The sequence below is a fragment of the Dreissena polymorpha genome, chromosome 15 (assembly GCF_020536995.1).
Source record: "Dreissena polymorpha isolate Duluth1 chromosome 15, UMN_Dpol_1.0, whole genome shotgun sequence".
Classification (NCBI taxonomy): Eukaryota; Metazoa; Mollusca; class Bivalvia; order Myida; family Dreissenidae; genus Dreissena; species Dreissena polymorpha.
The window spans coordinates 62,229,204-62,253,139 of NC_068369.1; the positions used below are offsets into that span (position 1 = coordinate 62,229,204).

The 23,936-nt window shown below is 34.6% G+C and overlaps 1 protein-coding gene across 1 annotated transcript in view; it reads right to left on the reverse strand.

Moving 5' to 3' along the window:
* Window positions 1–5,430: 5,430 nt before the first annotated feature.
* Window positions 5,431–23,936, reverse strand: part of LOC127860407 (uncharacterized) — a 97,260-nt gene continuing 78,754 nt past the window's right edge. Inside the window, exons 22-25 of the mRNA XM_052398467.1 lie at window positions 13,496–13,613; window positions 10,496–10,605; window positions 9,281–9,442; window positions 5,431–5,651 (exon numbers count right to left, since the gene is read on the reverse strand). Of these exons, the coding sequence (XP_052254427.1) occupies window positions 9,292–9,442; window positions 10,496–10,605; window positions 13,496–13,613 (379 nt within the window). The 3' untranslated portion in view covers window positions 5,431–5,651; window positions 9,281–9,291. The remainder of the gene's footprint in view (window positions 5,652–9,280; window positions 9,443–10,495; window positions 10,606–13,495; window positions 13,614–23,936) is intronic.

Consider the following 23,936-nt stretch of genomic DNA (forward strand, 5'->3'; position numbering starts at 1 on the left):
CTGAATGAGAAGCAAGCCAAGCAACTGGGACCTGCACCAGGGACCTATACAAACATATGTATAGGTCCCTGCCTGCACTGACAACTGACATGAGCTCTCAGCGAGTACACACTAATCACCAAAGGTGCATAAGCTGTTGCATTGAAACGTTTATTCTACAACAAACATTATGTGGAGTTCAACATTCAAACAGTTACCGAATACAGCCAGCAAACATTTCTTAGTTACCGAATACAGCCAGCAAACGTTTCAGTGTATCTGTTGCAACACTCTTTGACAAATCAGTAAACCACATCTAGAAATAACCGATTATTCTACCAATGGAAGTGAAATTTAACACCTTAAAATCACTATTTCTAATGGCAAGCAATGATCTTCAGCACATTGAGACGAAAATATTTCGATCATAACTCCTAAAGATTCGAGTTTTAAAACAATTTGAAATCCCTTAAGGACGTACGCGGCAGTTTAGTTTCACACAAAGTTTTTAATATAACACTGGTTGCGCAAGATGTGTATGCTTTCGGATAGTCGTTTAAAATCGGGATGTATGTCAAATAAGAGAATACTATCAAGAAATAACGTATAATGAAACAATAAAAATTGATACAAAATGTGTAGCCTCTAAACAACACAATACGAATCTACAATCATCCCTAAGACAACACAAACCGTTTTTATTGCCTGTTTTAACGGTGAGGATGATCTAGTTACGGAAAAAAGTCGATACATCCTAACAATTGTAAATCTTTGTGTCGCAAGAAATACTTCTTGTTCAAAACAGATAGCTTTCCTTAGATTTGAATAAATTGGTATTGAATCATCATATGTTTGAAACATGTCATCAAAAATTATTTGATTACACATACACTATAATCAAAATCTTTATACATGTTAACATTTAATGTTATGCTTAAACTATAAATCGGAACACTTTTGTCATTTTAATTTCTCAGACAACAGCTTAAGATATAAACTTCCATGAAGTGTTGTTTGAGATCATTTACTTCATAGAATACCTGATGAATTAAAATCATTTATCCACGACGTCTGGATGGGGTTAAAATCATTTATCCACGTGGGGCGGGTGGGGTTTCATCTCTCCGCACGTGCATACACACACACATATATATATATATATATATATATATATATATATATATATATATATATATATGCGAATTTTGTTCGCAAATTTTGTTCTCTCTGACCAATTTGATCGGACCAATTTAGTTAATTTTTTTGTTTCTTTATTATTGGTTAGCAATTGATTTTAAGAAACATTGATATAGTTAAATCTTTCTTTTTGTTTTTGTGACACGTTGGACTTCTTAAGACGCGACATGAAACCACGTGTAGCATACGAGAACTTAATAAAGCTCGTATTCTGGATTTAGCATTCATTGTTTGAATGCGAGTTTTGTTTTGAATTGTTATTGTGAACAAACGATCCTAGTGACCTAGTTTTTTCTATCTGTTTTTTGTTGTTGTTGATTACCCATGAATGTGTGCAAGTTTGGATGATATCTATTTGCGGGAAGGTATTTAAAGGTGAAATTGAGATTATTTTAATTTTATTTTTTATCCCAAACATATCAGTTGTTGATATCCATTTGATTTATGAAATAAATGTTAACCATAGTTATAGATATACACAGAGAATGTCGTTATTTGCAACAATTTTCTCACTTGTGTGCTCAATTTAATCCTTTAAGGCATATTTGTGAGGTGAACCCGCACGTTGAAATAATCTTATTATTTAAGGCCCGATACAAAACAAGAGCTTGTCACAGTAGTGCCAAATCCCCGCCGAAATGTGTTTGCTGTATGACAACATTTGATTTAGAGAGTAGAATAATATTTGTAAAACATGGAACCTGCGTTACTATTCATATTTCAATAATCAATTAGTTATATTGTGTTGGATTTATGATGTAGAGAATAAAATATAAGGAAACGAAAGAAAGGGAGGTAATTAAAAAGAATATAAACAGTTACTGTTCTTGATCACTGTATTTTTCCTTAAACTCATCTATTTTTTTTCATTTTACAGTGAATACTTCAGTGTTGAAATTAAAATATTATTGTAAAATTAGATACAGGGAGATATTAAAAATTGAAAAGCTAAAATATTTACTATGAAATAACATTAAATATAATTTAAAATTATAAATAAATAAAATATAAAAAATAAAGGGAGATAATTAAAAATCAAAGGCCGAAAGAGTTATGGTTCGTGTTCACTGCACTTATCCTAGTTACCATCTGTTTATATTTCTATTTTAAAGTAAATCCCATTAGTACAGTTAGAGTTATGCTCCGGACAAAAATTTACTTTGAAATTAATTAAAGGGAGATAATTAAATATCTAAGGTAGATAGAGTTATGGTTCTTAGTCACTGCACTTCTCCTACGTGTCATCTGTTTATATTTCAAGTTTCAATTAAACCCCTTCAGTAGATTTAGAGTTATGCTCCGGACAAAAATTTACTTTGAAATTAAATAAAGGGAGATAATACAAAAATTAAGGTAGATAAGAGTTATGGTTCTAAGTCATTGCACTTCTCCTACTTGCAATCTGTTTATATTTCAAGTTTCAAGTAAATCCCTTCAGTAGATTTAGAGTTATGCTCCAGACAATATTTACTTTGAAATTAAATAAAGGGAGATAATTTAAAAAAACAAAGGTAGATAGAGTTATGGTTGTTAGTCACTGCACTTCTCCTACTTGCAATCTGTTCATATTTCAAGTTTAAAGTAAATCCCTTCAGTAGATTTAGAGTTATGCTCCAGACAAAAAATTACTTTGAAATTAAATAAAGGGAGATAATTAAAAAAAAAGGTAGAAAGAGTTATGGTTGTTAGTCACTGCACTTCTCCTACTTGCAATCTGTTCATATTTCAAGTTTCAAGTAAATCCCTTCAGTAGATTTAGAGTTATGCTCCAGACAAAAAATTACTTTGAAATTAAATAAAGGGAGATAATTAAAAAACTAAGGTAGATAGAGTTATGTTTGTTAGTCACTGCACTTATCCTACTTGCCATCTGCTTATATTTTAAGTTTCAAGTAAATCCCTTCAGTAGATTTAGAGTTATGCTCCGGACAATAATTTACTTTGAAATTATATAAAAGTGGTGATAATTAAAAAACTAAGGTAGATAGAGTTATTGTTCTTGGTCACTGCACTTTTCCTAGTTGCCATCTGTTTAAAGTTAAAAGTAAATCCAACAAAGTTTGGACGGACGCACAGACAGACTAGACCAATTACTATATCCCCTCCGAATTTTTTTTCGGCGGGGATAATTACAACACCAGCCACAAAATTAACCCACGATTTTTATTTAATTTTTATATTAGCAAAATATGGTTCTAACAAACTATCAAACATATTCTATGTGTAAAAAATAAACTTCCGCGCACGTCCTTCAAACGCATTCAGTGCTGCTTTAGAAAATGCGAGTCACTGTACATAAAAAATCAATACTAATGTAAGTATTATTACAGAACAGTCAAAGACTTGTAGATTATCATATTTTCGAAAACTAATTATAGTTAACTAAGTTCATGTAGGTAGTGAATGTTTGTTTAACATGTACATCACAATTGCCTTCTGTAATATCTCTTTTAACAAGCAAACATATTTGTAGTATGTAAGAATTTTCATAAAATGCAAACTTGTGTTGGATTATGTTTTTATCGTACACGAACTGTGAACATAAAAATGTTTTATATACATATGTTCATAGCAATTTCAATAATCTGTTACTGCTTATAAATATATTTATGCATACAAATGGAATGCCATGAATTGGTCACGTCTTGTAAAGAATCCCAACTAATTCCATTGATATGCCCATTTAAGTGTAATGTGTACATCTAACTCTTGTTTTACGTTGGATATGTAATTAACCTAACTTTAATGATCTCGATACACATTATTAATACTGTGAGCTATCATTTAAATCTACATTTGCATTGGCAAACAGCAATACATTGATCAAGTAATGCAAAGAATAACAATACAATAATGCTGATGTGCCCCTTTACACGCATTCTATTCATCTTTTGCGTTTTTGTTTGTTTTTTTATGGAGGGGGTGTGCTGTTTTATCCTAATTTTACCGATTTTGCTACACATAATTTGTGTTTTCATTTAAATTTAAATCTACTTTTGCATTGGCATACCAAAATAAATTGGTCAAGAGATCTTGCTACACATAATGTGTGATTTCATTTACACTTTAATATACTTTTTCATTGGCATACAGCAATACATGTTCTAGTATGTGTTTTGATCGATTTTTTAAATTGTATTTTAATTCATGCAGTAAATCTGCAGTTGTGAACAAACGGCCCTAGTGACCTATGTTATTCTTTTTATATTTTTATTAAGTTATAACTAATAAAACATTTGGGTAAATTCGGACAAAATCAAGATAAAGCAAGGCATGTAAAAATAAAAATGACTTATGCATTTTATTAATTTTCATAAGTGAAATTCTGTTGTATTTGTTTAAAAATTGATAAAACACATGAATCAATCAATTAATGTTTATAAAAATAATTAAATGTGCAGTGAAATTAAATCAATATTATATATTTTGTGAGAAATACAGGTTGTTTTGAACAGTTTTCTCATTCAAGGCCCAGTCTCACTATGATGCTGGTTGCGCCCTGGTGCGTGATCCGGGATCTACCGGGATGAACCGGGACTCTACCGGGATGAACTGGGGCTCCACCAGGGATAACCAGGATGAACCGTGGACAACCCGGGCTCCACCGGGTAAGTAGTTAAATGTTTAATACCTCCGGGATGAACCGGGAGTCACCAGGAAGGACCGGCAACAACCGGTGCGGCACTGGGAACAACAGGGACGGCATCGTAGCTTCACTGGGGCCCATACACACACCGGCAGAGCTACGGCAACGCCCCGGTTGTAGCAAGTGGTGCCCAGGTGGAGCCCTGGTAAATGCCAGCAGAGTCCCAGTATAGCTAAGGTACATCGGTAAACTGTCACTCTGCCGGCTTTCACTGGGGCTCCACCTGGGCATTACCGGCGACAACTGGGGCTCTGCCAGGGCTTCACCAGGATAAACGGTAGCTAGTCCAGGGTTTACCGAGACTCGGCCGGGTTGTTCCACGGCTTCAACCGGGGCAGCACCGGAAAATAGTGTGACCGCGTTAAATTTGTTCGACGAATCATCCTAGTTCTCTCCGGTCGACCGGCGTTAGCAAACCGGCGTTAGCTCTTTCGGCAATAGTGAGACTTGGGCTTAATTGACTCAAGTTTTTATGTTATTAGTAATAACATTTCCTTTGTGGTGAATTATTCTTATGCTGACATAGGCATGTTGTTCAAAATTGTTCAAATAAAAAATTAACAACACTGTTGACCCATGATTTTATTTTATTTTTCTATCCACAACAGATGGTTCTAGCTCAATACCAAAAATATAAAATTATAGATATAGCAAAATTTTCATTAAAACTGCAGCATAAGCCATTAAAACCAATCAGGTGATACATGCTATGAATCTTGAACACTGAATGTTGGAGTGGATAGTCTGAACAACAACAGCAACAGGCTGCAGGCGTTTAAAAAGTCTGCTCACATCACATTCTTCAATTGAATTGCTGACCTCTGTGAATCTATCAGGTAAAAAACATGCACACAACATCAATTAGTAGCGAACTAAGGGGTACAGACTTTAAGTTTTATAAAAATGCACTGAAACTCTCACATTCAATGTAATATAAAAGACCAGAGATGGAACCCTGCGAAAAACGCTCATTTAGAACAGCCTGAAGTCAAGAGCATTTTGTTATTATGATGTTATATAAAAAACGCAGATGCCCATCACATTGTCCTATAAAAAATGTAATTTGACAATTACGTTTTACCATAAGAAATAAAAAGATTTACTTATGTTAAACCAAGTAACGAAAATGTATGTTGCAATAACAAAATCCATCACTCTTTAAATTTCAAAATCCCCTTTCAAGGTTTTTGTGCATTAATATAATAACTTCATGCAAACAACATGCTTATATATATATGCTAAATGATGTCATGTTTTATATGATAAAATATTAGATTGCACTAAAATAAAAACGCCCAATACCATTATTTTTAATGAATGAAATATATATAGAGCTACAACAACCATGCTTTAATGTCTTTACACAAAAAATCTGACCTTTAAAACTGCTTAAACACAAGTAATAAAATGTAATAAAAATTCTATTACAAAACAATATAACTACATGTGCTTGTACAATTTGTGGTTCAATTGTTAACTTTGTATTATCAACATTTCTTGAAAATATTTGGCATACAACTAACGTTGATAAAGTGAGTGTTCCTGTGTGTTTGCTTTCATTACATAACTAGATGTGGATGTGTTACAGAAAGATTAAAATTAACCAATTAATCAACACTACTTCTTGCCTTTAACATAACAGAAAAATGAGTCATTTAGCTGTGTATTAACAGATTATGTTTGTGTCCAGTGAAAAAAAAAGGTAATGAGTTACACAGGTGCACTTCATGTCATGACTTACACAGGTGCACTTCATGTCATGACTAACACAGGTGCACTTCATGCCATGACTTACACAGGTGCACTTCATGTCATGACTTACACAGGTGCACTTCATGTCATGACTTACACAAGTGCACTTCATGTCATGACTTACACACGAGAACTTATGGAAATGACTTACAAAGTTGCACTTTAAGTCATGACTTACACAGGTGCACTTACAGTCATCACTTACACAAGTTCAATTACAGTAATGACAGGCTGTCAAGTGACCTTTTTTCAAAAAGTAGGAAAAAATAGGAACTACTTTTGCAAGAAAAGTAGGAAAAAAGTAGGAAAAAGTAGGAACTTTTCCCTCAAAAGTAGGAATACATAATACTTATTTTTTAGACACAGGTCCAGGAAACATAGCTTGAAACAGAGCAGGAGTGCCATCACATGTTCTGTATGGATACCCACTTGAAGCTACCTTAAGGGCCCAGAAGATTTCAGCCTTTTGTACCTGTTCCTTGTGTGATGGATGTACTTGCATACAGATAGATTTATCCCCACAACCCTGAGAGCTGCTTGGCTTTTGGGCACTTCCAAACAAACGCTTTTGTGAATTATCATGCATGTATTTCATGTTTTCCCTGTGTTTTTATCCATCTGCATGACTTATAAGTTGATTAGCACCAGAATTACTACAAGATGGACTTCATTCAGACAGTACAATATCTTGCAAACTCATTGCCGGTATCTCTCTTGCACCATGATCCCAGTGTTTTTCCACTGTTGTCCAACTTCTCCATCCATTAACGGCTAAACTTTGTTTTCCCACTAGGAATTTTAGCATGTATAGTGTATCTATGATAATTAAGTTTCAAGCAAAGCTACCCTGATAAAGAAGTATACATGTAATTAGATGCTGTTCATTTTGGTGTATCATCAAATAAGTGGTTAGAGGTCTTCTGTGTATCGATATAAAAATGGTAATTATATTGTGCATGTTATATCCTTAAGCAGAAGACCAAATTTATTTAGTGATACACCAACTTGTTGTACAAGATTAATACTAGTATATAAAGCAGTGTAAATGCTCTGCTACAGCTACATTGTGAAACCTTTAAATTGACGATAGGGTGCAGATATAATGACTTAAGTTACATTCAAAATGACTGGTCATTGCAGAGCAGATTATGCAACTGGAGATAGGACCTTATCACCTGACATCTTTTATGACAGCATTGATTGGGCAATGAAACAGTTGCACTACATTGTTTATTCCAGTTTCAAATAATGGCTTTTACATTATTGATGACTTTGCGGGAGTGTAATAATGCCGTTTAATAATTTTAATACTTCGCTTTAACACCTTGAAGTTACCTCACTAGCTATGGCATCATTAGACAAGAATTGTGTTTGTCCGAAACACAATGCCCACTATTGCGCAGCTTTGAAATAAAATTTCAATATATCATTCGGCAGGTTTAGAAATTATCTCCCTTTTAAAGCTTATTACTTCCCTTGGATTGTATTTTTTAACTTTTGACCTTGAAGGATGACCTTCACCTTTCACCACTCAAAATGTGCAGCTTCATGAGATACACATGCATGCCAAATATCAAGTTGCTATCTTCAATATTGCAAAAGTTATGGCCCATATTAAAATCTTCGGACGGACATACACACACAGACAGACAGACAAACGGACTGACAGTACAACTGCAATATGCCACCCTACCGGGAGCATAAAAATGTATCAGGGCATTTAGGCTCTGTGCATTTATCTTTAATTACTAAACATGATGTACCTATGATATCAATAGAACATCATATCCGTTGTCATGTAATACAGAATTTATTACATTATATTTGTAAATGATGAAAACTCGGCAAAGCATCAGTTTTATCTTTTTTCCAATAACTTGTGTAATAAATTCCATATTACATAACCACTCATACAATACATGTATCTCTATATCTCTACATTCCAAACAGCAATATCATGTAAACATGCATGAGGTTTGGTCAAATTTTTGTCAATGGAAACAAAATAAAACTGGAATAAACAATGGGTTCCCTCAGCTCTTGCATCACTGAGAACTGTGTAAGGTAGTGAAGTCTGCAGTGTACAAATGCTAAGTAAGTAAACAAGGCACTATTGTTACTTAAAAAAAAAACTTGTCAATAATTTGAAAAGTTACATAAGAAATAAATATTTATGCTCCTGAAGAGGTGCTAGCAGACAGTCAGCATGGGTTGTCAGGTCTCATCTAGATGAATGCACATTAACAGGGATACAGTCATGCCATAGATTCATTCATCCTGCAAGTTTACTAAATAAACTCTTTAAAAAAAAATAATTCTCCATTGAAAATGAAAAAGTAGGAATAGTAGGAAGATTTGGTAAAAAAATAGGAAAAAGTAGGATCCTGATGAAAAAGTAGGAAATAGTAGGAAAAAGTAGGAAAAAGTATGACCGCTTGACAGCCTGTAATGACTTACACAGGTCCACTTGAAGTCATGACACAGTCGCGCTAAAAGTGAGGACTTACACAGATGCATTTAAAGTCATGACTTACACAGGTGCACTTAAAGTCATGACTTACAAAGGTGCACTTAAAGTGAAAAGCTACATAGTGGTGATGAATCATTCAATGAGTTACACTAGACATGTCAACAATCTTGGCACTCATAAGTGAGATCTATTTCTGATTATACTGCTCAAGTTTAATACTCAGTGTGTGTACATACCTTCACAGATATCACTGTAGGGCCTGATGGCGGTCACCATAGTATAGGGAGGGTGGCGGGCTGTCCATCATCTTCTGTTTCGGGCAGTCCTCAGAATTGTGGGAACCAAACACATCACAGATATCACAGAACATGCGAACAGCCCCGTGATGACTTGGAGTCCTTAAATCATGTTGTAACACTTCTACTAATGAGTGTATATCAGTAATCCTATGTTCTGCATTTGAATTAACAATTATGTTATATGTCTATTTTTCAATGTGTAGAGATGTGCGTTTCTTTATATATTTCAGGTGGGGCTAAGAATAAAATAATGGCGAGACTTGCAGAGGTGTTTTTATCTATGCTGAGTCTGATATATTACAAAACTATAGAGCAGCAGACCTGTTTTTATATCGCACATCTATGCCCTTATGTTTACAAAAATAATGTCAATACATTTTTTGAGGGAATTAATAAGCTGTTTGACGTATGATGTGTTAATCATAACATCATAAGAACTTATGCTTTACATGTGTAAAAAATACTTTTTTGCTTTTATTGTGTTGTTTGAGCCACATATTACATCTTGATATAAAATGCCTACTAGCCTGTTTTATAAAATTATATAAGACACCTTTGTATCAGGTTTATATCAACTAAGTGGTATGAATTTTTTTTATTGACAACACATATTCCAGTGAATAAACAGTACTTAGTGTTTTTTAATCATCCTTCACATGCTCCAAGGGTGCTCATCAAATTCATTATATGCTGTAAACAGTGTTGACACCATAACCATTAAAAGAATATGACTTCTTATCAACAAAGAATTTGATGTTGTAAAACAGAGGTTCCACATATAAAAGTTGTGTTCTAGAAACAACTTATATGAAGTCCTAGTGTTATTTCACAATACCACAGGGTGAGATAATACCCTACCCTCTAGACTGGTTTCACCAAAACTGTTGACTTTCTAAACAGAATATTAAAAAAATTAAGAACTACAAGGGTAAGAATAAGCTGTGGCCCACTAGCCAATGGACCATACAATTTGTGACGGGTGCCAAAATTGTATGAGAAAACTGATATGTACAAAAAGTATTGATACAGAAGGCGGACAATCATGGTCGAAATGTAATTTTCTAAGCTTTTTATTAAATAATATTGGCATTTTAAAGGAGTGAATCAACTGAAAGGCAGAGAAATCCCACCCCTGTGAGGTTGGGAACTTACTGAGAATCCTTATGACCGTTCTGTACCCCATTTTCCATGGCCTCCAGTTTGGTCTGGAGTTCCGCATTCTTCTTCCTTAGGTCTGCAATCTCTGAGTTGAGGAACACAACCTGCCATGAAACAGAACACACATTATTTGGACATATGTCACAGTAATGGAGGAAGGGGCTTGCAGTAAAACAGATGATGTAAAACTGTTCTCTGTTGGTGGTATCCAATTCATGTTTGAGGTACTACAAACAAGGGTGTAGTGGTGCAAACATCCTGACCTAAATGGATTTAAGTATGAAAGTTAGACTATAGAAAGAAAATTTAGGAAAGTGAAACAAAGGACATCCATTGCAGATTTGCATTATGTATGGGACATCTCAAGATAATAGATACCAAAACAGCAAATCTGCAGTGTATACAAATAAATATAGTAATGTTATATGTTTTTTTCTTTTAGTTTGGCAATTTTACCCATTTTTTACAGGATCTTCATTTGCCAATATTTTAACTTAACCCATCAACTTGTTTTTGTCAATATTTCCTAATAAATATCAAGATTATGAAAATGATTCATAATGCCAGCAAGTTATAGAAATAAACAACCACTGGCACATTTGTACAGTTAACTCAATGTTATTGTTGATTTGTTCGAATTTTTTAAATCCTTTTTGCCAAAACAGGCCAAAAACAATATACCTCCGATCATTCGATCCGGGGGCATAAAAACTTACAATGCTTTTAACTTATCTTCTTTTTACTTTCATTATTATGGTCTTACAATGTCATAATACATAGGGCAGAAATGTTATGGCAGTACACAGGTGTGTCAATTGTCCCATATTTGAAACCCGGAAAATAAGGCTGGGATTCTGAGACCGCAGGTTCTCAACGGGGATAAAGGGCAGAGCCTCCTTCCCCTGCTACTGTTCACATGTACATTTGTTTTGACAGTCAATTTTGGATACAGTACCCTACCTAATTGTTCTTTTTAAGTGTTTATTGTTGCAATTTCATTTTACTACAATTTGAAATATTATATTCCAGATCATCCAAATCACCACATGTGTATTTGTCATTCTATATATTTTTTAAAAATAAAATAAAATAATGAAATCAATGAAAAGTATCGTTTCCAAAAACGACAGTCCAAACAAATGCACATGTTTTGCACATAAAATGAAATGTGCTTATCATTTGATTTTCAATTAAAAACCAGTTACCTAGAATAAAACATATACATATATATACATGTATATCAATATATAATTTTGTTAATATATTGCTTTACAACATGCTGTTGCAGTGCTTTACTTTTCTAATTGATCACTTAAAATACTTTGAGATGGCAGACATTTGCAACATTTCGTTGACATGTAAGATTTTTGGAAATAAGCAAAGATTTGTAACCAGTTACTGTTCATGTCCGCGCCATCGGCTAACCAATAAAAAATCAAAGTCCACACCATCCGCTAACCAATAAAAATCAATAAATACCAAGCAAAATCGGTACCGAGTGAAAATTTCCCGAATGCTCACTAGATATAAGAACATTCATTTTAAAATAATCGCACACGCAAACAAATTTGCCCCTACCCCGATCCCCATAAAAAACTATTTAAGTTTACATAGAACTCATAATCAACCCTGGATGACTCAAATCCAGATTGACACCACTGAGTATAGTTTGGTTACTTTTTAAGAAATAATTTAATGCTGTAACACTGGATAAAATGCAACCTACATTTGAAAATAAAGATAAACAAGACTATTGCCAAGCAATATATGTCCTCCGGTGAAACTGGTAGGGGACTTATAAGTGTGAATTTAATATATCATACCTTATCCTAAAGCACAGAGATTTACGATTCTTTCTTTTCACTTGATGATTTATAACCCATGAGAAAGGCATTTTGTTCCACCAAGGTTGATATCTGAAAGTGTTTTTTTTTTCAAAAACACTATCAAATAACATTTCATTTCAATAGGTAGACTATGTTATAGCATTCACTTATATCTTGATGATGTTCCTGTTGTTCTTTTTGTCAGAAATAATTCAGTAGCTACAAATGCATGCTTTAATTACTTCCACTACCACTACTATTGATAACAATATTGAAAATTTAACTTTAATGTAAAATTACATTATCATTTGCCATAGTATAACATCTGTCAAATTCATAACCTGAAGTAAAGCCATTTTAAAGTTCACAGAATTGCTAACATAAACCTATAATGCCCTCTACCATTCATGAAACAAGAAACCGTCGGAGACGGGTGATGCTCCCCAAAGTCTTTTTTTTGTCACAATATTGCACTAAATATTCAGATAAAACGAAACGTCTTGAGGGCATAGAAGTTGGGGGGACAAGAATTTTTTATAGAAAATTTCAAAGGGCCATAACTCTGTGAAAAATCATCCGACCAGAACCCGCTGATAATTTTCACATCTCCTCTTGGTAGTGAAGCTTCCCATAAAGTTTCATTGAATTCCGGTCATTAGTTGCTGAGAAATAGCCCAGACAAGAATTGTGCGAGGACGGACGGACACACGGACGAACAGACGAAGCGGCGACTATATGCTCTTTATTTTGGGGGAGCATAAAAAGGTCAGTTATTAGATTTTTTTTCCTTTATACTATGAAATGATGTCTTCAATAAACTCATCACTGTCGGATTAATAGCTTCAAAGAATGGAATCACATAAATTTACTAGAGATATGTGAAACTATTACCCCCAAACCAGTTTTGTCAGCTTTGTTTAACAACTCAATGTGTGGATCATTGTGCATGAAAAACAGTTGCTTATACTCTTGCAATGCCAGGTGACAACATATTTTAAGTTTTGTATTTGTATTTGCATGAGAATGTGGAGTATATTCCTGAACAAACATATCATATTTAATGCACACTTACAACTGATAAACTTACCGACTAAGTGACTATGGTAAACCCTTTTCTTAACATTGTATAAATGGTGGAATACAAAAATGTCCCTTTTTCCATGGTTACCTGCGCACAGAGCTTGTGAATGTGTGAGTCCTTCTGTTGCAGCAAGGAGCTGGTATTGTCAATCTTTTCCTGAAGGTCCGTGTCAAGTGGCTGCATGTTCTCCATCTCTGTCATGTGTCTGTGGGCATGATAAAACATCTGTTATTGGCTGATACTGCATAGATATTTCTCCTACTATAACATGACTAGCTGTTCTGTTTGATATCCCAACTAGCTCAGCAAATATTGAATTATTATAAAGGATGTCAGGGCAACAGATAAGATTTCATGTCCATTATTCAACATTACAAGCTTTTTGCAAACAAATAATTTTTTCTCTCAAAACAATTTGTTGATAAGTTTTTGACAATTTGATCAAAACTCCATATTTCCTCCTCTCCTTTGCAAACAAATAATTTTTTCTCTCAAAACAATTTGTTGATAAGTTTTTGACAATTTGATCAAAACTCCATATTTCCTCCTCTGCATCCTTGACATCGGTACTATTATTGTGATTGACTAATGTGTCCTTTTGAATATTGCATGATCCAGTCCTAGCCCATAATTATACTGTTTTAACATTATCTTTAATACCAATTTTGCACTATTTTCCGGACAGTTTGGGTCGTGTAACGAATTGTAAAATATTTGGCGTGCACGCCAATAATGGAAGTTTCCTAGCCTGTCCGCGTTTAGAAGCCTACATTTTCCATCATTTTTATGAAGGAAGCAAATTTTTTAATAGACACTTACCAGAACCTGTGTCTATATAAGCTTTCTACTAATATTACTGCCACACTAAAGGTCAAACTATACTAAAGCAAATCAAATGTGATACAGAGTGAAAAGGTACAACTTATACAACTAAAAATCTTTTGAAATTCGTTTTCCCATTTTTATAATCGTTTTTTGTACAATTGATTTTTTATTTAAATTCGTTCTATGCCAAAAACAATCGTAACAAGAGCTTGTCACAGTAGTGCCAAATCCCCGCCGAAATGTGTTTGCTTGTATGACAACATTTGTTTTAGGGAGTAGAATAATATTTGTAAAAACAAATAAAGGGAGATAACTCATTATGCTCCGGACAAAAATTTACTTTGAAATTAAATAAAGGGATATAATTCAAACACTAAGGTAGATAGGGTTATGGTTCTTAGTCACTGCACTTCTCCTACTTGCCATCTGTTTACGTTTCAAGTTTCAAGTAAATCCCTTCAGTAGATTTAGAGTTATGCTCCGGACAAACATTTACTTTAAAACTATATAAAAGGGGAGATAATTCAACAACTAAGGTAGATAGAGTTATGGTTCTTGGTCACTCCACTTCTCCTAGTTGCCATATGTTTATATTTCAAGTTTCAAGTAAATCCATTTAGTACATTTAGAGTTATGCTCTGGACAAAATTTACTTTAAAGTTATATAAAAGGGGAGATAATTCAAAAACTAAGGTAGATAGAGTTATGGTTCTTAGTCACTGCACTTTTCCTACTTGCCATCTGTTAATATTCTAAGTTTAAAGTAAATCCATTGCATAGATTTGGAGTCATGCTCCGGACAAAGTTCAGCCATACCGACAGACGGACGGACAGACCAATTACTATATCCCCTCCGAATTTTTTTTCTGCGGGGGTAACAAGGGACAAAATTGTCACAAAATCAGGTTTTCAGTTGAAAAAAGTCTGATAACGGGAGACAATTCAAAATGTGTATTGTTAACCCCCTTGTGTAAAATTGACCTTGATTTCAATTAGAAAAAAAAAAGAGATGTGTTCGTCAGAAACACAATGCCCCCTATTGCGCCGCTTTGAAATAATTTTTTGTTTTTTTTTGTTTTGACCTTTGACCTTGAACTTCCACCACTCAAAATGTGCAGCTTCATGAGAACGCCACTTTGATTTTTTTTGAGACCTTTGACCTTGAAGGATGACCTTGAACTTCCACCAAATGTGCAGCTTCATGAGATACACATGAATGCCAAATATCAAGTTTCTATCTTCAATAATGCAAAAGTTATGGCCAACGTTAAAGTTTTTTCTGGACGGACGGACAGACTGACATACACACATACTGACATACTGACGGACAGTTTAACTGCTATATGCCACCCTACCGGGGGCATAAAAAGTCTGATAAAGAGAGACAACTCAAAATCAAAATGTGCATTGTTACCGATTGTTCATAGTAACATAGTTGTTTCAAAATCTATTTTTAGTTGTGGCGACTTTAACCTTGGAAATATTGACGTAATTCTTTCGCACGACACACCGTCCAATTATGGTGAACAAATGTGCCAAATGATTTTAAAATGTCACATAGTAATGGCCCAGACAAGCTCATTTATGGCCAATTTTGACCTTTAAACTCAAATTGTGACCTTGACCTTGGAGATATCGACGTGATTCTTTCGCGTGACACACCGTCTAATGACGGCGAACAAATGTGTCAAATGATTTTAAAATCTCACAATGAATCACAAAGTAATGGCCCGGACAAGCTCATTTATGGCCATTTTTGACCTTCAAACTCAAATTGTGACCTTGACCTTGGAGATATCGACGTGATTCTTTTGAGTGACACACCGTCTTATGATGGCGAACAAATGTGTCAAATGATTTTAAAATCTCACATTGAATCACAAAGTAATGGCCCTGACAAGCTCATTTATGGCCATTTTTGACCTTCAAACTCAAATAGTGACCTTGACCTTGGAGATATCGACGTAATTCTTTCGCGCCACACACCGTCTAATGATGGTGAACAAATGTGCCAAATGATTTTAAAATCTGACAATGAACGACAAAGTTATAGCCTGGACAAGCGCATTTATGGCCATTTTTTACCTTCAAACTCAAATTGTGACCTTGACCTTGGACATATCGACGTTATTCTTTCACGCGACACACCGTCTAATGATGGTGAACAAATGTGCCAAATGATTTTAAAATCTGACAATGAACGACAAAGTTATGTCCCGGTTAAGCTTGCTCCACCCGCCAGCCCGCCAACATTCGCCAATCCAATAACCAGTTTTTTCCTTCGGAAAACCTGGTTAAAAAAAAAGAAAAGATCCTTATCTGTTTCCTTGAGATGTATTTGAAAATATTGCATGTTCATAAAGTTGCTTTAAGATGAGATGAATGTTCACATTCCAGAATTTATTCTAATTTAAAGTAATTTTTTTTGTACATATATTAAGTTTAAGTTAGGATTTAAAAAAAACCCTTAAAAGTTGACAAAAATACTCTTGTGGAACCATACTTAATGGATAAAATGCAAACAATGAATTGGAAATCAATTGTGTTAATATGCAATGCACAATTCAATATACGACAATATTTGCAAAAACATGATGTATAGTGTAATTAACTAACTTCATGAAAATGTGAATTCAATATACGACAATATTTGCAAGAACTGGACTTCATGAAAATGTGAAACAAGTTTATTTACTGTTTGTGATGTCCAAAGTTTATATAACTTGGTATTAACAAGCATATCAGTAAAAAAATTACTTTACTTTGTTTTACTTATAAATACATACTACACCCAAGTATTCAAACAAGAGGGCCAAGATGGCCCTAGCTGCTCACCTGAAAGGAGTCGGTTCATTCAATCTTTACCAAACGTCAAACTTGACCTAGATATTGTCCAGACAAACATCCTGGTCAAGTTTCATCATTATTGAACCAAAACTCTGGCATATGGAGTGTTTTTGTTTTTGTAAGATTTGACCTGGTGAACTATATTTTGAGTTGACCCCCCTTACCAAACATCAAACTTTGCTTACAAAAATAAATATTATGACCAAGATTCATAAAATCTGAAACAAAATTGTGACCTTTAGAGTGTTGACAAGGATTTTGTATAATATAATGAAAATTTGGACACTCTAAGAGCAATAATTATGGCATTAATTATGTGATATATATAAAACCAATCTTTTCACCAAGTTTCATGATGATTGGGCCAAAAATGTGACTTCTAGAGTGTTCAAAAGCTTTTTTTACTATATAGTACTATATAGCAGCAATGTTATTATACTGACCAGAACCATTTTCGCACTCTCATATCAAGGAAACAAATGTTTCGACCAACTTTCATGATGATTGGGCCAAAAATGTGACTTCTAGAGTGTTTACAAGGTTTCTTTTATGAAAGCCAAATAAGGAAAACTGCCCCCCCGGCAGCCATGTTATTTAACTTACCGGAACCATTTTCGAACTCAACTCTCATATCAAGGAAACAAATGTTCTGACCAAATTTCATGTAAATTGGGCCAAAAATGTGACTTCTAGAGTGTTCACATGTTTTCACTATAAACATATAGAGAAAAATGCCCCGCCCACTGGCGGCCATGTTTTTTCTCCTATCTGGACCATTTTCAAACTCGTCCGAGATATCAATAAAACCAATGTTTTGACCAACTTTCATAATGATTGGACAAAAATTGTGACTTCTAGAGTGTTAACAAGGTTTCTCTAAAGCCAAATAAGGAAAACTGCCCCGCCCACTGGCGGCCATGTTTTTCAACAGACCGGAACCACTTTTGAACTCAACCAACATATCATTAAGGCAAACATTTTGACACAATTACATGAAGATTGGGCATGAAATGTGACTTCTACAGTGTTTACAAGGTTTTTCTTTTTTTTGACCTAGTGACCTAATTTTTGACCCAGCATGACCCAGTTTCGAACTCGACCGAGATATCAGTGGGACAAATCTTCTGACCAAGTTTCATGAAGATCGGACAATAAATGTGGCCTCTAGAGTGTTTACGAACAAATATGGACGGACGAGGGACAGACGATGCACAAAGACCGGTCACAAAAGCTCACCTGAGCAATCAGGTGAGCTAAAAAGGCAACCAAAATCCAGGCTCATTTAAACCAAATGGTATGTGGAAAATATAAACAAACCAGTACTGTTTATAAAATATGTCATCTGAGCTGTGACATCTTACTACTGTACACTTGAGTAATTAAAACTAATTTGCTTACAAAATACATGTACTCCTTTCTTCTAATTAAAGCTTGCAAATTAAGGTCTACCTCCAACAAAATACATGTTTTCCATTCTGCTACTTCAAGATTGGAAATTTAAGTTCAACCTCCAGCTAAGATCACACCTTAGCACATGCATACAAAACACTAAAACATTATATATCTTGTTGTGACATAATATGTGCATATGTCATTTGATTTTGAAGCTGTTTTTGAGTTAAGCTAATAAATTGCCAAGAAGTTCACACATTTGGAACAGTTAACAACATGTCCTTACCAGAAAAATGTTTTCGATAATCCATAGGTGGAGTGGGAAAGATCAGACTGTATATGGTTTATCAAAAGGGTAAAAAAGAGCTGCACATATCAGAAATACTACACATCACACAGGGCATTCTTCCATGATAAAGACCAACCTAAACGATTATAGCTGAGCTGGCACTATCACTAATAATGCCACAAGCAAGCCAACACAATGCTATTTTATGAACTCACAAAAATACTAATTGTAAATAAACCTAAAAGAAGGAGCTAAACATTCCATAAGCCCACTCACATTGGCAACTTATATTTCTTTCCCATCCAGTATGATTTTTTAAATACTTGCTAAATCGGACAATCCCATTTTCAGATCAAGCAGTGCTTTGATTTTGTAACAGTGCTTGGGTCTTGTAGTCAGGCTATTCGACTGTGTCGCTACATGAATTGATTATATTGTTAATAACTATAACCAGTCTATATGCTTGGGTAACATTTACAGAGCCATCAATTTTTTTCAGATTAAATGTAAAACTATCAAACAAACTTGATAATTAGACAATAACACACGGCAGAGCTGGGCCGAGGACCATTATGCGGCTAGGGCCGATTTAAGACGTCCGGCCCAGCTCTGCCGTGTGTTATCGTTTATATCCATACTTTTATTTTTATTCAATTGATTACGCAATTTATGACGTACTTCATGTGACGTAATTTCAATGACAAAACTACCTCTAGAGACTCTCTGGATTATATGACAACAATTCGGACGTGAAGGGTTTTTATTAAACAGTTAAATATTTTTTAAACATCGAACGATTCCAAAACGTATTTTGAATTTTAAGTTTGACATGCATAATTGGGAGCTTTGATAGAAATAGAATTATTATAATCGCTTCGACATTTGATTTCGTAAATCGTGTTTATGGTGACAGTGTTAAGCATTCGATGCAAACGTTTTAAAAAGTGTGATTTAAAATCAAAGTAGATAAACGGATGGAATAACAGAAAACGTTATTTTATTATTATAAGAACCGGATTTCAGTTGTCATAGAGGTATGTGTGTCTTTTTCTATTAATGTTGCTGTTTCACAGTGTTTGACGAATGTTTTTAAAACACAAATAGAGGCATCAATTTAATGTACAGATGAGTTTCAGTTTCAATCGATATTTGTATTATCCAAATTCATTAATTGTGTGCTATGTGTCATTATAATCATGCTCGATTCTCTCTTTGAGTTGTAGCTAAATTTTATTGATCACCGTTGGCTAAGGCTGAATGTGGACACCATTTTGTTCAGTAAAAGCCGCGCGATTCAATTCTTTGTTGATATGAACAAGAGATGTGTTTGTCAGAAACACAATGTCCCCTAATGCGCCGCTTTGAATATTTTTGTTGACCTTTGACCTTGAAGGATGACCTTGAACTTTCACCACTCAAAATGTGCAGCTCCATGAGATACACATGCATGCCAAATATCAAGTTGCTACGTTCAATATTGCAAAAGGTATGAAGAAGGTTAAAGTTTTGGTTAAAGTTTTGGGACACACACACACACACATACAATGACAGACAGGCCAAAAACAATATACCCCCAATCTTTCGATTCGGGGGCATAAAAATCGGCCCGGCTCAGCGGGCTGATATAATTTATATTGGCTCGCTATATACGAATAATGGCCCTGTCGCGACGTCATTTTCTTACTATTTATAGTAACGATATGTGATATACAAAGTTAATTTGTCCCAATTTTTAGAATAATAATATAAATGGATTACAATATTTAATAACTGAAACTGGAATTAAAGGGCAAATGCAAAGAAAGTAAAGGGACCCAATTTGCTAAGCTGGTAGCCCTGGTTGGCAAGAGGCAATTAGCACAATTTTACACCCCTGCATACAGAATAACATAATGATGTACATGTAAGGTACAATACAAGTTATGAATTGTATGAAAAAATAACTATTATGATAAAAATCAACCTAAAACTAGAGCGTTAACAAGGTTATACTATTGCCATATAAGGAAAACTGCCCCACCCCATGGCTGTCATGGCTTTTAACCAACCAGAACCATTTTCCAACTCGTCCAAGATATCAATGGGAAAAATCTTCTGATCAAGTTTTATGAGATCGGACAACAAATGTGGCCTCTAGAGTGTTAACAAGGTTTTAATATAGCAATATAAGGAAAATGCCCGCCCCCTCTGCGGCCATGTTTTTCAATAGACCGAAACCATTTTCTAATTCATCCATTATATAATTAGAACAAAAGTCCTGACCAAGTTGCATGAAGATTGGACCATAAATGTGACTAAGAGAGTTAAAAAGTTTTTACTATAGCCATATAAGGAAAAATGGCCCAACTCCTGGCGGCCATTTTTTTCAACCAATGCGAACTTTTTTCAAACTTGTCCAATATATCATTGGGTAAATCTTCTGACCAAGTTTCATTAAGATCGGAAATATATTTTAACTCTAGGGTGTAAACAAGGTTTAACTATTGCCACATAAGGAAAACAAGAGGGCCATGATGGCCCTGCATCGCTCCACTGTTTTTTCTTTGCGAAAAAAACGTGTAATGCGCATGGGTTGAAATGTACTCAAGCAAATTGTGACTTTCTCTTTCTATCCCTCGTCCCACTGGGCGCTTAAAGTTGGAAGGATGAGCATTTTTATATATGGAAAAAGTTACTACCGTGTTAACTAAACAGACAAAAAAGCCTGGGAATTGTTGCACAGGTCCTTTGCTTATAACGTAGGTACATTTATCTCTCCAAAATATATTGTCGTTCCTTCTATTTCACATATTTTTAGATGCTGAAGATCAAATCTACGCATTTGATTTGAAACAGATTCACAAGACCCATAGGAATCAAAATTCCTTAACCCTTTACCAAACAACACATTTTGGACTTTCCCAATTTGAAAGAGGTTGCAGACGTCAATTGAATTAAAATGGAATATGAAGGAAATGATCAGGTAGGGTAGAAATAATTGTGATAAAAGGAGAAATTGCTCATCCACCCACACATCCCTAAGACCAACAAGCCTGAGAATATTATAATAATCTAAAGATTATTTCTTTATATTTATAAATGTATTTAAATAAGTAATACATTTGACTTCTAAGATCAATTCATAACTAATATTAAGAAAATTATAAAATGGTCAGAAATATATATGGATTGTTGAGCAATTGACAATCATTTCAACAATTCATGATCAGTCACGATTCACAAATGGAACAATGAATCATAAGTTATTAAAAAGCAGCATATACGATAGTTAAGACATTGCACTTCATTAATTTCAACACCTTCTCTTCGATACAAAGTTTGAGTTTACCGTGCAGTATCATATATTGACTTTCCTTGAAATAATTATGTTCATGGAAGCTGTGTTTTTAAAATCAATTATATATTATTAAACTGGTTTTAACACTATAAAAAAGACATGAAATTAACATGTCATCCAAAATATTTTCATCCGGATATATGGTCACTTTTGACATATTTAAATAAAACCCGACTTTTTTCAGTTTATAAGAAAAACATTCATAACACATGTTCTTACTTCAATGCCTTTGTAAGCAGTCACCATCTGACCTAAAATGGCACTAAATGACAGGGTTTTATCTCATGTTTACAAGATGTTGATGTTGTTGTTGGTCACAGCCAAACAGCCGCAGTAATCTCCACTGGTAAACGTCATATGTTCAGTTTTGTGACCCCCAGGGCCGGGTCAAATTTGAGCCCAGGGGAATAATTTGAACAAATTTGGTAGAGGACTATAAGATATCACTACATACCAAATTTAGTAGCCCTAAGCTCTATAATTAAGAACAAGAAGATTTTTAAAGTTTGCACAAAAAAGGCCTTATTTAAGCATATGTTCATTTTTGTGACCCCTGGGACAAGGTCAAATTTGTTCCTAGGGGCATAATTTGAACAAACTAAGTAGAGAACTATTAGATGTCACTACCTACCGAATTTGGTAGAAATAGGCCCAATGGTTATGGACAAGAAGATTTTTATAGTTTGCACAAAATGGGCCCGATATAAGCATATGTTCAATTTTGTGACCCCTGGGGAACGATCAAATTTGATCCCAGGGGCTTAATTTGAACAAACTTGGTAGAGGACTATAAGATGTCAGTACATACCAAATTTGGTAGCCCTATGCCATACGGTTATGGACAAGAAGATTTTTAAAGTTTGCACAAAATAGGCCTTATATAAGCAAATTTTTGATTTTTTGACCCCCCAGGGCAGGGTCAAATTTGACCCCAGGGGCATAATTTGAACAAACTTGGTAGAGGACTATTAGATGCCACTACATACCAAATTTGGTAGCCCTAGGCCCAATGGTAATGGACGAGAAGATTTTTAAAGTTTTCACAAAATAGGCCGTATATAAGCAAATTTTCAATTTTTTGACCCCCGGGGCAGGGTCAAATTTGACCCCAGGTGCATAATTTGAACAAACTTGATATAGGACTATAAGATGTCACTACATACAAAATTTGGTAGCCCTAGGCCCAATGGTTATGGACAAGAAGATTTTTAAAGTTTGCACAAAATAGACCTTATATAAGCAAATTTTCAATTTTTTAAACCCCCTGGGCAGGGTCAAATTTGACCCCAGAGGCATAATTTGAACAAACTTGGTAGAGGACTATAAGATGTCACTATATAGCAAATTTGGTAGCCCTAGGCCAATTGGTTATTGACAAGAAGATTTTTAAAGTTTGCACAAAATAGGCCTTATATAAGCAAATTTTCAATTTTTTAATCCCCCGGGGCAGGATCAAATTTAACCCCAGGGGCATAATTTGAACAAACTTGATATAGGACTATAAGATGTCACTACATGGCAAATTTGGTAGCCCTAGACCCAATGGTAATGGACAAGAAGATTTTTAAAGTTTGCAGAAAATAGGCCTTACATAAGCAAATTTTCAATTTTTTAACCCCCCGGGGCAGGGTCAAATTTGACCCCAAGGGGCATAATTTGAACAAACTTGGAAGAGGACAATATGATGTCACTACATACCAAATTTGGTAGCCCTATGCCATACGGTTATGGACAAGAAGATTTTTAAAGTTTGCACAAAATAGGCCTTATATAAGCAAATTTTCAATGTTTTGACCCCCCGGGGCAGGGTCAAATTTAACCCCAGGGGCATAATTTGA